Raw genomic sequence first — 15424 nt, forward strand, 5'->3', positions numbered from 1 at the left:
TCAGCGGATAGAGTGTCGGCCTGCAGACTCAAGGGTCCCAGGTTCGATTCCAGTCAAGGGCATGTACCTTGGTTGCGGGCACATCCCCAGTGGGGAGTGTGCAGGAGGCAGCTGACCGATGTTTCTCTCTCATCGATGTTTCTAACTCTCTATCCCTCTCCCTTTCTCTCTGTAAAAAATCAATAAAATATATTTAAAAAATTTTTTTTTCAAATATGTCAACCAGTTTATAAGCTGAATTTTTCTACAATCGTGTTTCCTTGATAAATATGAAAAGAAACCATATAAGGGCAGATTTGGTATGCCTAAAAGAAAAGTTTAATGTTATGAAGATAAATGTGAAATGTAGTCACCAATACAATCAATACAATATGTTTGCAGGTAAATTGAAAATATCCACCTGTTTTTGTGATTTAAATATACATTTTCTTCTGTACTACAGATCTAACAGTGTCTTGGTACAGCAAGGACAAGAAAATTAAGCCATCTAGGTTCTTCAGAATGACTCAATTTGAAGACACTTACCAACTGGAAATTGCTGAAGCTTATCCAGAAGATGAAGGGATTTATACTTTTGTTGCTAATAATGCCGTAGGTCAAGTATCAAGCACAGCCAACTTGAGACTGGAAGGTAGAGTAAAACAACTTTAAGAATCACATTTCAATATAGATCTAAGCTCATGTCAGTAACAATTACTAAAGATTTCATGTAAATCATGGTTGGTCCTATCATTCTCTTTTAATGCAACTAATTGTGTTCATGTCATATGTGATATTCTCAGTTTTCATTTACTCCTTCTCATTCTGCGTCACATACCATTCCTTTGTTATTTTGCCTGCTTTGTCTCCATGATGTTTTGTGATGTGTTGCTCTCATCATCAGCTTTCATGCTTCCTGATAAGCATGTGTCAGAATGGGGATAAATGTACTTTATAAAAATAGGTATATTTGTTTCTCATTTGGCTAGGATAAAAATTTAAATTTATTTTTTAAAATCTAAGAGTGTAACCATCCCCACATTGTGTTCACATAATCCTGGTTTCACAGAAGTGACAGTGGACAATTTCAGGTCTGTACACAAGTCAACCGTACTCACCATCATTCAAAGAATGCCTGAGAGTTGAGGGGCACAGTCCTAGGAAGGTTAAACATTTCTGTTACTTGAGTCTCTTAAATTACAATCAGAAGCACTTCTTTGATGACAGGAGAGGAGTGGGGGGGGTGCATTTTGATTCAACAGGAGATAACAATATATATTTTACAGAGTCTTTTTCCTGAGCTAATTTATTCTACATAGTATTGAGTATATACAAATATATAAGGATTTAGGGCAAATTTTGATTTTTTTTCTTCAATTGTTAACACTATTATAATAACCAGATGTTTCCTAATAATCAGTTTAAAGTGGTTTGCAAAGTAGAAAAGCTGGTTTTACAACCAGAGAGGAAAATATAAAACCAGAAAACAAGAATACCTATACCAAATTGCGTACTCCACTACTGCCTTCTTGAACAATATGGTGAAGTTCTTTAGACTGATGATGTCTCAGCTTGTTTGTCTGGAAAATGCAAGTGAATCCACAGTGCATACAGTGACCAGGCGTCAGGACTGGACTGGATTCCAGTCCACTGTGGAAACTTGCCACTGATCTGCAGACAATTCCACATGAGGTCCGGTTTCCATGCAGGGCACAACATTAAAGGTTGGCATGCTTCTTTTCAGGATTTAGCAAACTTGAAGAAGTTACATCAAACTCCCAATGGCATGTCTCTTCATCATTTTCATTTAAGAAGGAGTCCCTTGGCCAAAAGCCCATCTTCATCCAGCCTCTATCAAGCCTCAGGGTGCACAGCGGGGAGACAGTCAGATTTCATGCAAGGGTTTCTGGCATTCCCAAACCAGGAATCCAGTGGTTTCATAACCAGCAGCCAATTCTACCAACCAAAGATGTAGTTTTCCATTTTGAGGAATCCACAGGCATGGCTTTAATGCTTATAGTTGACGCTTACTCAGAGCATGCTGGGCAGTACTCTTGCAAAGCAGCCAATAGCGCTGGGGAAACCACTTGTGCAGCTACACTCACAGTGACTCCGAAAGGTAAAGCCCAATGTGCTTTGAAGACTGATTTGCTGCCTACCTCCTACTCCCTCTGTTACTAATGAGAGTCTCAGCTGTTTGTCTCATTGCATATTATGGCAGTACCTAATTTACTAATAAAGTAACACCAACAAGCCCCACCACCAAGGTCTCAGTTACGGGCTAACCTATGTATCTTAAGTCTGACATTAGTAATTATGTGTTCCGTGCATTACATTAGTAATCATTTTGTTAGGCATCAATGCTGCTTAACATTTAACAGCATCTCATCATTGCATCATTAATGATCTATTTACCATATATGTTTTTACAAAGCATATCGTGAAGAGAGGACAAAGTTCTGAGGGGGTGGGTGAGAGAGAGAGGAAGAGAGAGATTGAGATTGATTGATTCTGGATAACTGCAGTAACAACAGAAGAAGAAGCCAGACACTATGGCATCCGCATGAGCCTTCATCGTCCATTCATCATGGGATTGCTGGGAATGAATTTTCCTTTGTGTGAAAATTCTTAGGGCATACTGCATCTGGCATGTTGCTTCCAAGCGACAATGATGTCTTTCATCTTCATCTCCATGCCATTTTGTGTTACTAACCTTGCCAAGTGACAAAGCTTCGATCTTAATATTCTTTTCTTTTTTCTTGTCACTTGATTATACAGTGCAAGCCCTAGCTAGGCAAAGTTCTGGGAAAGATGTAAGAGAGTCCACCACATCCCAGGCAGTGGCAGATTCCTCTTTCACAAAGCAAGAGAGCAAAATATCCCAAAGCGAAGTTAAGTCATTTCAAGGATCATCATATGAATGTGAAGTGCAGGTTTTTGAAAGTATATCTCAAAGTTCCACCCACACAGCTGCATTTGTGCAAGCTGTAGGGTTGCACCATCCTGCATCCCTTTCACAAATTGCCGAAAGCACTGAGTTATCTGATAAATACTCTGAAGAGACGATGGATGAGGCGCCAAAGATTCTTCTGCATCTTCAAGACCTCTCTGTAAAGTGCGGCGACACTGCTCAGTTCCTCTGTGTTTTAAAGGATGAATCTTCTATTGATGTAACCTGGACTCATGAAGGTGTAAAGATAGAGGAATCTGAGAGAGTGAAGCAGACACAAAATGGAAATACTTATTTTCTTACCATATGTAATGTTCAGCTGGTAGACCAAGGATTGTACAGCTGCATAGTACACAATGAGTATGGAGAGAAGACATCTTCAGCAGTACTAAGCATAGAAGGTGGTAATTTGATTTCTAGCTACGACTTGCTTCATTCATTTCATCCTCATCGCTTTATGCAGCTTTTCTGCCATGCAAATTGAATATATTAATTAGAGTATCTCTAAATTAGTACTGTATTCATCAATGGCTTATGAAAGTTGGCCAAGTCATTGGCCAAACTTGTTAAGAACATTTAACTTTCCAGTCTAGATTTAGGAAGTGCAACTAGCAGATCCAGGTTCAGGAAGTTAAGGTTCATTTCACATGGGCTGCCTTTTCTAATCTTAACCAAATGTGCCACCTAGGGAGTGTACCAAAGAAGGTTAAGATGTTATGGTTCCAGTATTTATTGAGTATTTATTTTTGTGCCTGACAGTATGCTACACTTAAATGTAATTGTTTTAGTAATAGGAGGCTCAAAATTTCTCAGTTGCCCTTTGGGTTCAGATCTGGAGGTTCTAGCTATTACAAGGAGGCCATGAAAATGTAAAAATGGGCACTTAAAATAATAGGTCTGGATCAAATTAGTCATCTCTAGATATTTCTCAATAAATCATGCTGCTTTTGTAGCCTCAGATCTTCTGGGAATTGTAGAGTTATCTCATGGGGAAAATCATTATTTTTGTCATTATTATGCTTGATTCTCCCCTCTGTCTGGAAAGGCCTGAATAAATTTGGACAAAGGGTAGCTTCTTCCTTTTATCCATGGACTTCCTTTTAGATACAAATGATATAAGAAAAAATTCGTCAGGTGCTAGAAGCCCATGCTGCCTCTTTGCCAACAAAGGAGCTTCACGGAATCCATGGAAGGAAGCTGGGAGAAGTTTGGGCATCTCCAGGGGTCTATTGAGAAGTGTGACCTCAGGTTCTTCCAGGTCTGACCATACTATTTTTTAGTTGTTAGACATTAGCAGGGGCAAAAATACAGTGCTATGTGCACAGCCCTCTCTACCCTAAATTTTGAAATTGGCTCATTAGTTCACTTAATGCATCTACAATATTCACTTACACACACAAAGAAAGGCCTTTTTTTCTTTCTTAAGCTGGCATTTTGTTTTATAGCTATTTCTGGTTGTATTTCCAAAGTCCAGGACTGAGATCTAGTTATGCAAATGAGGTGGAAAATTCCACCATCCGGAGACTTGACCGCAGCTGCTGGCAGCACAGTAATCACAGTTACTATTTATCCGGAGTTGTTATCTACACGTCTTGTAGGTGACAACTGTGACAGTTTCAGCAGCAATATAATTGGGAATCAGCTGTGCTGTGGAGGTGGGAGAAATGTAGGTCTTTCAACTTGTTTCCTAAAGAACCTAGTGTCATAGTACAGTACTTGAAAGTCAAGTTCCCAGAGGGGATTTGCTTAGACATTTCTGCCCCAGGAATTCCAGTTCCAATTAAATATTATTAAAGTGTTCTTGGAGAATGAACACTTTTTTTTCTTGGAAATTCCAGATGGCCTTACTTGCACTTTCAAAAGTTAAAACATTTTTAAGTGTTTGAAGGGTGAAGGATCGGGCACAGTTGTCCAATGATCTAAAAGAAGGCAGTTTTTATATACCCCTCTTTTATTCTGGCCTAATAACTTTACATAGACTACATAGTTATCCACAAAGGCCAAGTAAGAATGAAAAACCCCAGAAGTCAGTTTGTGTTGAGTTCTTATGTGCATAGCAAGCGTAGCTATTTCATATATTCGTTTTGGGACTAATGTGCCGCTTTCCTTCTCATCCTAATGACATTCCATCTTCTCTAAATTCAGCATGTGTTTTACTCGTACAAACACAGCTAATTGATTCCTTTTCCTAACTTTATTCTTACCTAGCAAAGAAATCGCAAACCAGAGCAGTTACAAAAATCACCCTTGGTTCAAACACTAAAAGTTTTAAAACACTCAGAGTCACAAATTAAAACAACCTGTGAAGTAAAGAGAGAATCGTCAAAGAAAACATCGTTTGTCATTCACTTCATGCCAAAGACAACAAGGAACTCAGAAGCCCACTGACACAATGCCACACGAACTGAGAGATGAGAGTGGTACCAGGGCACCTGCCTCTCTGAAGAAGCCACCCCAGAGATGATTGTGTCTAAAGACTGTTCCTTTTCCTTATGTAATAAAAGCTATTTAGAGTGGATGACTCTTTGTTTTGCTTCTTAATATGTAATTGAACTTCAGGTAGTTTGACATTTTAAAGGTGGTTTAAACCAAAGGGGTATTTATTTACTAGCTGAAAATGCTTAATTCTGCAGGAAAACCTGAGAATAGCCATCAACTAAATGTGGCATGTTAAAAATGCATGTCCCCTATAAATGTGACTTCATATCTTACCAAGTGTTCAGTCAATAAGACATTTTTTAAAAAGAATTTTCCTTTAGCTTGTGGATTGCTTTTCCGAATGCATGTAAAGGCATGAAGAATTATAGAACTAAATGTGGAAATTTCATAGAAAACCAAAAATAAAAATGCTTTTAAATCTTTCTGCCAACATTGTCATGTACTTTATCAGTTCATTGATTTGTTTGGCATGAATTGTTTGATGCATTTGGTGGATGTAGTTTTCTATTATAATAAAGATAAAATTATAATTGTATAAACCATATATTAAGGCAGAAAGTATATGGAATTAACCATTAAATTTTTTTATGTTTTTTTCCATTTTAGCCTATGAATCAATTTTACACGAGAGGATTGAACAGCAGATTGAGGTGGAGATGAAAGGTATTATTACATTGAATATGAGATTTAAAATAGAAATTCTGAAGGATTAATAGAATTCTTAACTGCCTTATTTCATTTACTATCATTGAGAAAAATGACATAGATGTATAAATATATCTCTTAGAGAATATATTACTATGTCGCATGCCTGGTTTAGTATGCTGATGGTTACATGCATTTCATAGTATTTTGTTTTACAGTAATTTAAATTCTCGAATTTAAAATTTACCAGCCATATCATTTTCATGTTTGCAGCCATTTTCGAAAGTGTGTATTAGAAAAAGTTGGAATCTTAATGCATGAAATCATGAAATAAAAGTTTGTTTTCAAAATCACAGTGAATTAAATTGAACAGTAGACAATAACCTAGGTGTCATTCTCAGAATGCAATGTCATGAATGAATGATGATTGAAATGCTACTTGATTTAGGGTGTGTGAAAATGTTACATCCCCATCTGGTTTACACTTCATGCTCATACATCATTTTAACATTGATATGTCTCTTACACTGGCTTGCAGATAGCTGCCTTATGTGATCCTTATTGCCTGCTTTTCTTTGTATAACGTTGTGACTATATGGCTGTATTAGTTCGAATAAACGCCTTCTTATTTTATTTTAGCTATTTATGGTTATGGTTCTTGTATATATATATTTAAAATAGTTAATTATTAAAAATTTAATCTACAATCAAAAGGATCAGAAAGGGCGTTTATTTCACTCTCTGCAAGTCAGGTAAGATTTTCCTCTCAGCCATTAAAGGAACAAAGTTTTCCTGCTCTCAAAACAAATATGCACAGGAACATGTTATTTTCAAATGCATTTTTGCTTGTTCAAGAAGAAATTTCAGCAGTTTGAAGAAAAGACCAGACAACGAACGATTTTCGTGTCAGAATCTTTTAAACAGAGCATGGTGTTGCGTTTATTCGAACAAATATGGTGAGTGAATTTTTCTATGGATTTGTGAGAATCTGTAGCATGCATTTTATTTCATTTCTATTTTGCAATTTCATTTATTTTCAACTTTTTCAAATACTATGGAAAATAGTAAAATGCTTTATAATTTAATTTCTTTTCAGAGTTATTCTCCGAGGAAGAATCTGAACATTCAGAAAGAGATACACGTGATGCCTTTTCAGATTCTGAAGATGTAGACCACAGTTCTATGGCTGCTAAAAGATATGCAAGTAGAATATTATCTACAAGCTCCTGGCCTGAATATTTCAAGCCTTCTTTTACCCAAAAACTTACGTTTAAGTATGTTTTAGAGGGTGAACCTGCTGTTTTTACATGTAGACTAATTGGCTGTCCAACTCCGGAAATGACTTGGTTCTATAACAATCGGCCAATCCCAACAGGTCTCCGGCGGGTTATAAAAACTGAGAGTGATTTACATGATCACTCTTCCAGCTTAGAGATTAAAAGGGTCCAAGACAGAGATTCTGGAACTTATAGATTGCTAGCAATTAATAGTGAAGGGTATGCTGAATCAACTGCATCACTGCTTGTTATTCAAAAAGGGCAAGATGAGAAATATTTAGAATTTCTGAAAAGGGCAGAACAGACACATGAAAATATAGAGACATTAGTTGAGAGGAAAGAGGGCAGGATGAAGGTTGACCTGAGGTTTACTGGCTCTCCCTTTAACAAAAAACAAGATGTGGAACAAAAGGGAATGATGCGAACTATACACTTTGAGACAGTAAGTCCTAGCAGGAAAACAGATTTTATGTATGATGAAGAATATCTAGAAAGTAAATCTGATGTCAGAGGATGGCTTAATGTAGGTGAAAATTTCCTGGATGAGGAGACCAAAGGGAAGTTGCAACGTTTACGGGAGGCTAGAAAAACGTTACTGGAGAAAAAGAAGTTATCTCTTTTAGATATGCCATCTAAACTAAGCTCAAGAACTTTGAGAAGGGAAGCTAGTAATAAAGATACTATGTTCTTTAGAGAGGAAATGGAAAGCAGGTCAGTGTCTGATCTAGCTGAAAATAGGGATAAGGTTGAATATTCAACTGAATATTCTAATCAATTGGATCAAAATATAGAATCTGGAGAAGCTCTCACAAGTTTTCCAACTACTGTTGATGAAGAAATTCTCCAGACTGAAATAAGAATGAGCCAAGAGGCATTTCTAAAAGAGAGTCGACCAAAAGACCATTTACATGGTAGAAGTCAAGTAAATGAGAAAACCCAAGCAAAAACACAAGTTGAAGAAATTATGACCAAAACTAAATTTGGAGAGTCATCTCAATATATCACTAGTGTGTGTAAAAGTAAGAAAATAGATGAGACTTCTGAAAAGGTGTCTCAACCTGTTATACCACATACAAGTGATTTTGGTACACTTACAAATATTAAAGAAAATGAAGAAATAGATAGTAAAAGAATAAGAAAGGATGATTTGAGAGAATTACAACACTCCACTTTCACAAGAGGTGAAGAATTCAAAATTGAACAGGAAGAAAAAACCACAGGATTTTTTGAAAATTCTTTCCAAAAACATCTGCAACGTTGCCCACCTTCATTTCTTCAAGAAATTGAATCTCAAGAGGTTTATGAAGGTGACTGTTGTAAATTCATGTGTCATTTTCAAGGATATCCTCAACCCATAGTGACATGGTATAACAATGATATACCAATCCCATATAATCGAGGCTTTATCATTCATACCTTGGAAAACTATTCAACATTAACTTTTACTTCTGTTCTTCCTCAAAATGAAGGTTCTATTACCTGTGTGCTGTTTAACCAATATGGAACAGTAAAGACAACCGGTATCCTAAAAGTGAAAGCAAAACAGAGGCATGATGTCAAAGCACATAAAATCCCAATATTGCATGACTACACTGATGAGGAAGAAGAGCTGGCATTGGTGTTTGACCAAGCAGAAGACGTTCCTCCATCTTTGAGACTAGAGGGCCAAACAAATCTCCATATGTTACAAACTACCCCACCAGGTCCTTCCTCTGCAGACATAGAATTGCTTTCCTTTCCTGTGGAAATTCAGATAACAGCAGCAACTCCTACTCCAGAACAGGATAAAGAGTCAAGGGAATTGTTTCAATTTGAAGAGTTGGAACCTAAAGCAGCACCTCGAGATAAGGCTACTCAGTCACCAAAACACAAATTTATATTTTCACCTGATATTACTAATGAGCCACCAAAAATGTTACAAGAAATGCCAAGGTATGCCAGGTGTAGAGAAGGGGATTTCATAGTACTTGAATGTTTATTATCTGGGGAGCCTAAGCCAGTGGTAACATGGTTTCAAAATGGCGAACTTTTAAAGCAGGATCAAAAGTTTCAATTTGAAGAGTTTGATTATAGCTACAGGTTGTATATTCATGATATTGATGTTCAAGATTCGGGAAAATATAAATGTGTTGCTGAAAACAGTTCAGGAACCATTGAGAGTGTTTCCGATCTCACAGTGGAACCTGTCATTCACTGGGAATATAGCCAATTAGAAAATATTGGTGGAATTTATGAAAAAAATCCCAAAGGTCAACAAATTCAGGGAGAATCTATAAGGGCACACTTGTATGATTATCCAGCTGGTCCTTTTACTTCCCAATGTAATGTAAAAGAATATTCTGTAAGGGAGGTTTTTCAAAACCTTGAGACAACTGAGCAAATAGACCAGAAAGGCCATGCTCATTGCACATCTTCTAGAGAAAAAGTCCCCAGATTTGTGCAGGTTGCTTCTAGGTCCATACAAACCAACAGACCTATCAGAGCTGAACTCATACAATGTCAGGATGAATGGAAAGAGGGGCGTGTAAGTGAAAAGTCAAAGCTGCACCAAGCAGAGGGTACTGTTTGCCCATTCCCATTTGTTGATGATTTCAGTGAAGTTAAAATTAGGAGAGAGGTTAGGCATGATTTTGGAAAACTTGGTGAACCAGAAAGGGTACATGTGCAAGAATATGCCCAAAGTGACCATTTCTCAAATATCCACTCAAGGAAAACTTCTGAGAGTTACGATACAAAAGACTCATCTACCACTGTATATGAAGAACCCCTTGGTGAGGAGAGATACTACCCAAGAAGAAAAGTGAAGCATAGAATCATTGCATTTGAAAAGTTACAACATGCAGAGAAAGGAGTTCTAGAGAAAAGAGCTACCAAGAAATCATTTGTTAATCCTCCTCAAAAGAAGCCTGATGACATTGACTTTCCATTAAATCAAAGAGAATCAAAATCCAGTGACCTAAAGACAAATATACATCAGGCAGATAAAATGTCTCCAAACACTGAACCAGATTCATCTAACATCATAATGAATTTAAAGCTGCTTTCTTCTCAAACTCATGGGGAATTTAAAGTACAAGAGAGGGAGCAACAAAAAGAAATGGGTCTTATAGAGCGGTCTGCAGTTTCTGAAAGGGCTGAATATGAAACTCCTATTACATTTGACCTAAAGCAGTTTCACTCGCAAATAGAAAATCCAGATTTAAAATCCCAAGAATTAGATAGTGGTCAACCAGAAGAAGCTTATTTTAAAATCCAACATCCTGCTTCTGAAACAACTGATGCTGATAACATTGTATTTGATCTAAAACAAATGTATTCTCATATAGGAGATGCAACTAAGGATTTCCAGGAATCTAGGCCACAATGGGAAACACCTTATAAAGAAGAAATTCGTGGCCCTGAAATACTACTATTTGATACACAGGATATGTCTAAAAGAATGCAAAATGACATACTTACAAATCAAGACATTTCTTCCAGTCAGGACTGGATGAAGGAAAGTTGTATTGATGAAAAGACCTATTATTTTGGGAAAGAAGTCCAACAGATACAGGAACAAAAGGTAGAAATTTTAGACACGGATACTTCTCTTAAAATCTTTTCTGATGAAATCCATAGTCAGGCAGGTGGCCTACTTCAAACCTCATCTGCAGATGTAGGAGAAACTGATATTTCTGAGAAAAGACGTTCTTTCGAAAATGGAGATCCAAGTTTCATTTCACTTTTGAAAAAAGCAGCAAGTGAGGAAAAGCTTTTAGAGGTTTGTGAAATGAAGGAAGAACACACTTTGGAACACGAGTTGGCATCATTTCAAAAGCAGGATGAAGGGATACAGGAATATGCCACTGGAGACCACAGAGGTGATGTTCAGGAAGCAGACACACTCCACAGAAAACCCTCCCTGAGCCAGTGCTTTTCATTCTTGATGACTGAGGAACAACGGAATCCAAATGAACAAAGAAGTGAAAGAAGTGATGTCCCTGAAGAAGAAAAAGTTTACCAAGTTCAAGCTAAAAATGAAACTTCTTTCTTCACTACTGAAGAAGAAAAGATTGAAACTTGTTTTCCTAAACTGGACGAGGCACATACAATGGAAGTAAAGGACTCCGAGTCCTCACTAACACAGTATTTACTTGCTGCTGGAAAACATGAAGTTCCTGAAACTAAAGACAACAGGGATACGGCAAAACTTGTCCAGAGCGAATCAACCACGTCCATGGAGGTTGAAGAAGTAACTTTCAACACTGTGTATGAATATTACAACCAACAACAGGAATCATCAGGTCGCCCATTTTCTCCTGAATCTGATATTTCCATTGATGTGGGAAGTATAAGCAGTGAGGAAATCTCTGAGTTAGATCAGTTTTATACCCCACCATCCTCTGTTGAACATTTTGAAACTCCAAAGTCTCCTGATTTATATTTTGCTCCATTAGATACAACTAAGCAATCCTCAACAAACGCAGGAGGTAAGACTGTTAAAAGAGCCACGCCTTTAGAGGAAGTTGCTGAAAGGTACTCAACACCTTTGGAAGGGGAGATAGCAGAAAGATATTCCACGCCTGCAGGGGAGACTTTAGAGAGATATTCCACACCCCCAGGGGAGACTCTAGAGAGATATTCCACACCCCCAGGGGAGACTCTAGAAAGATATTCCACACCCCCAGGGGAGACTCTAGAAAGATATTCCACACCCCCAGGGGAATCTCTAGAGAGATATTCCACACCCCCAGGGGAGTCTCTAGAGAGATATTCTACACCCCCAGGGGAGACTTTAGAACGATATTCTACACCTTTAGGAGGAGAAACAGTTGAAAGATATTATATTCCTACTGGAGGACCAAACCCCACTGAAAACTTTAAAAGGCACCCATCAAAAATAGAAAGGGAGGACAGTACGCCAAATGAACATTTCCATACACCTACAGGAGAGAGAAGCTCAGCCTATGAAGTGTGGCGCTCGGACTCATTTGGCACACCCAATGAAGCCATCGAACCCAAAGACAATGAAATGCCTCCATCTTTTATTGAACCTCTGACCAAAAGGAAGATATATGAAAATACAACATTAGGCTTCATTGTTGAAGTTGAGGGCATTCCAGTTCCTGGTGTGAAATGGTATAGAAATAAATCTTTGCTAGAACCAGATGAAAGAATCAAGATAGAAAGGGTGGGTAATGTATGTTCTTTGGTAATTTCTAACATTCAGAAAGGAGAGGGGGGAGCGTACATGTGCCATGCTGTAAACATCATAGGGGAAGCAAAGAGCTTTGCAGATGTAGACATAGTACCTCAACAAGAAAGAGCAGTGGCACTCCCACCTCCAATAACACATCAGCATGTCATGGAGTTTGATTTGGAAAACAATTCATCATCAAGAACACCTTCTCCTCAAGAGATTGTCTTGGAAGTTGAGTTAAGTGAAAAAGATGTCAAAGAATTTGAGAAGCAAGTGAAAATAGTCACAGTTCCTGAATTTACTCCTGATCATAAAAGCATGATCGTGAGCCTAGATGTTCTTCCGTTGAATTTAGCAGATCCAAATATGGCTTCAAGAGAAGACAAAGATCTAAAAATTGACTTAGAAGTATTTGAGATGCCTCCTCGTTTTATAATGCCTATTTGTGATTTTAAAGTTCCAGAAAGTTCCGATGCTGTGTTCAAATGTTCAGTCATAGGTGTCCCTAGTCCCGAAGTTAAATGGTATAAAGAATATATGTGTATTGAGCCAGATAATGTTAAATATGTGATTAGTGAGGAGAATGGAAGTCACACCCTTAAAATTCGAAACGTCTGTCTTTCTGATAGTGCGACATACAGGTGCAGAGCTGTGAACAGTGTGGGAGAGGCTATCTGTCGGGGATTTCTCACCATGGGAGATTCCGAAGTATTTGCTATGATAACAAAGAAAAGTCGAGTGACTTTAAGCAGTTTGAAGGAAGAGTTAGTCTTAAAGAGCAAGTATGCAGACAGCTTTTTTGAATTTCAGGTGGTGGAAGGGCCTCCCAGGTTCATTAGAGGTATTTCTGACTGCTGTGCCCTGATCGGCACAGCAGCTTATTTCCAGTGTTTAGTTCGTGGCTCTCCAAGACCCACAGCTTACTGGTACAAAGACGGGAAATTGTTGCAAGGAGCAAGGTTCAGTGCTGAGGAAAGAGGCATAGGGTTCCACAACTTATTCATAACAGGCTTAGTAAAAGATGACGCAGGTGAGTACAGGTGTGTAGCTATCAACAACAGAGGAATGGCCGAGACCTGTGCAGCACTCACCCTAATGTAAAAGTTCTTGTACGATGTTTTAGTGCCTTCGTAATTATTACACTTGATTTGAGTGCTTTCATATTTTCCAAATTATATAGATCTAATAAATTTCCAAATATGTCAACTCTATTTGAATGCATTACATCGAAGACCCCTGGGAACACAGTTTCTCCACGTGGATGTCTCATGTTTGTAATACATGTAAATACTCTGTTATCTAAATATCTAAACTGTGGAATCATCACTTGTGTCCATTATACTGTGAAAAATCAAGCACAATTAAATATCTCTATGGCTACCTAATTGTATTTCTACTTTACCTTCATTTCTCCTTCTCCGAGTGTTTCAGCAGAATGTACTCTCTCTTAGAGATAAACTATATCAGTAAAGTAAAATGTAAAAGGGAAGACGATGTCAGATGACCACACAGACAGATTAGTGAGAATCTCCTCTCTGCTCTGAATATAAGTAATTTTTTAAATTATAACCCTTTTACAGCCAAATTAATGCTTATTTACTCAGACTTAGAAGAGATAAAACAAACAATAGAAACCAGCTTTGCTTAGTTGGTAACTAACTATATACAGAGGAATCTTGGTTCTCAAACTTAATTCATTCCAGAAGGGTGTTTAAGAAGTGATTTGTTTAAAAAAACAAAACAAAACAAAAAACTGAATCATTTTTTTCCCATTAGAAGTAATGTAAATTGAATTACTACCTTCCAGACCCATTAATGACTCCCTGTTTTAATCTTTCTTATATACAGTTCATGTCTAATGTACTGTTTAACCTATAAACAAACACTTCTTTTCTTAAATTTACCCAACCACCCCTTACTCGCCTTAAATGAGTCACTTTCAGCACTCCTCTCAGGAGTCTTTCAGGGGGTCTGTATGCAGCATCTTTACTTTTCCATATATCATTGCCTCCGAAATGCTATCACTGGCTAACTGCTCTCCCTTTATACAAATCAACAATTTTTCTATCTCTTCCATTGCCTGTGATTGTTGTTTTTTGAGCACTTTCACACCCTGAGCAACATTAGCACTCTTGATAGCCTCTTTATCATTTAAAATTGTACTAATAGCTAGATTCTGCCAGCAACAGCGGCATTTGTTGCCTGAGAGATGCTTTTTGTCATGCTGAGGTATCAGCATGAAAGGGTTGTCAAGTAGAAAACAGAAGTTTTGTTTCACAATTTGTCTGAGAACCAAATTGTTTGAGATGGGAGACATTTGAGAACCAAGGTTTGACTGTAATCTGTTTGACATTACAACCTCAGTATATGTTTGGCTATTTTAAAAATGTTTTAATTATTAATATTCCTTTTCTTAAGTCTTTTAACTCTTGCTGGTTTTGAAGGGACCAATGGTGCTGCTCAGATAGATATCATCTGGACATTTGCAGAATATGCAAACACAGATCTTTTTACTTTGGGAAATACCTCATTTTCTCAGTTCAAGGTGGCATCAAGTGTAAAATGCAACATTAATATTTTCCTTAGGAGAAAAGAAACTACCATATTACATTTTTACATAAGATTTTAAACTACAGTCCAATTTCAGAATCTTTAAAATTAGAAAAAGGAAGGTGGAACGTCTTTAGAATTGAGACAGTATGGTAATTTGTATTTGTATATAATAAGATAATAGGCTTTCCTGTCATTTTCATTGAATTTCATTGTTTAAACTAACTCAAAATTAATAAGCATTCAAATTCAAGATTTATATATGTTTCTAAATTGACATTTTTTGTTTTTCAAAATTAAAATGATAATAAATTCACAAAATCCTTAGCATTGTACCTATGTACCAATGTGAACCTAAATCTTCTCATATATGTTGTAATAAATAGAGAAATCTCAGGTGGGGTT

The 15424-nt window shown here is 37.2% G+C and overlaps 1 protein-coding gene across 1 annotated transcript in view; it reads left to right on the plus strand.

Moving 5' to 3' along the window:
- TTN (titin) overlaps positions 1-15424 on the plus strand; it is a 278603-nt gene that overhangs the window by 52388 nt on the left and 210791 nt on the right. Inside the window, 2 exon segments of the mRNA XM_023743428.1 lie at positions 443-631; positions 5975-6031. Coding sequence (XP_023599196.1) covers positions 443-631; positions 5975-6031 — 246 coding nt within the window.

The sequence above is a fragment of the Myotis lucifugus genome, unplaced genomic scaffold (assembly GCF_000147115.1).
Source record: "Myotis lucifugus unplaced genomic scaffold, Myoluc2.0 scaffold_5, whole genome shotgun sequence".
NCBI classification, from domain to species: Eukaryota; Metazoa; Chordata; class Mammalia; order Chiroptera; family Vespertilionidae; genus Myotis; species Myotis lucifugus.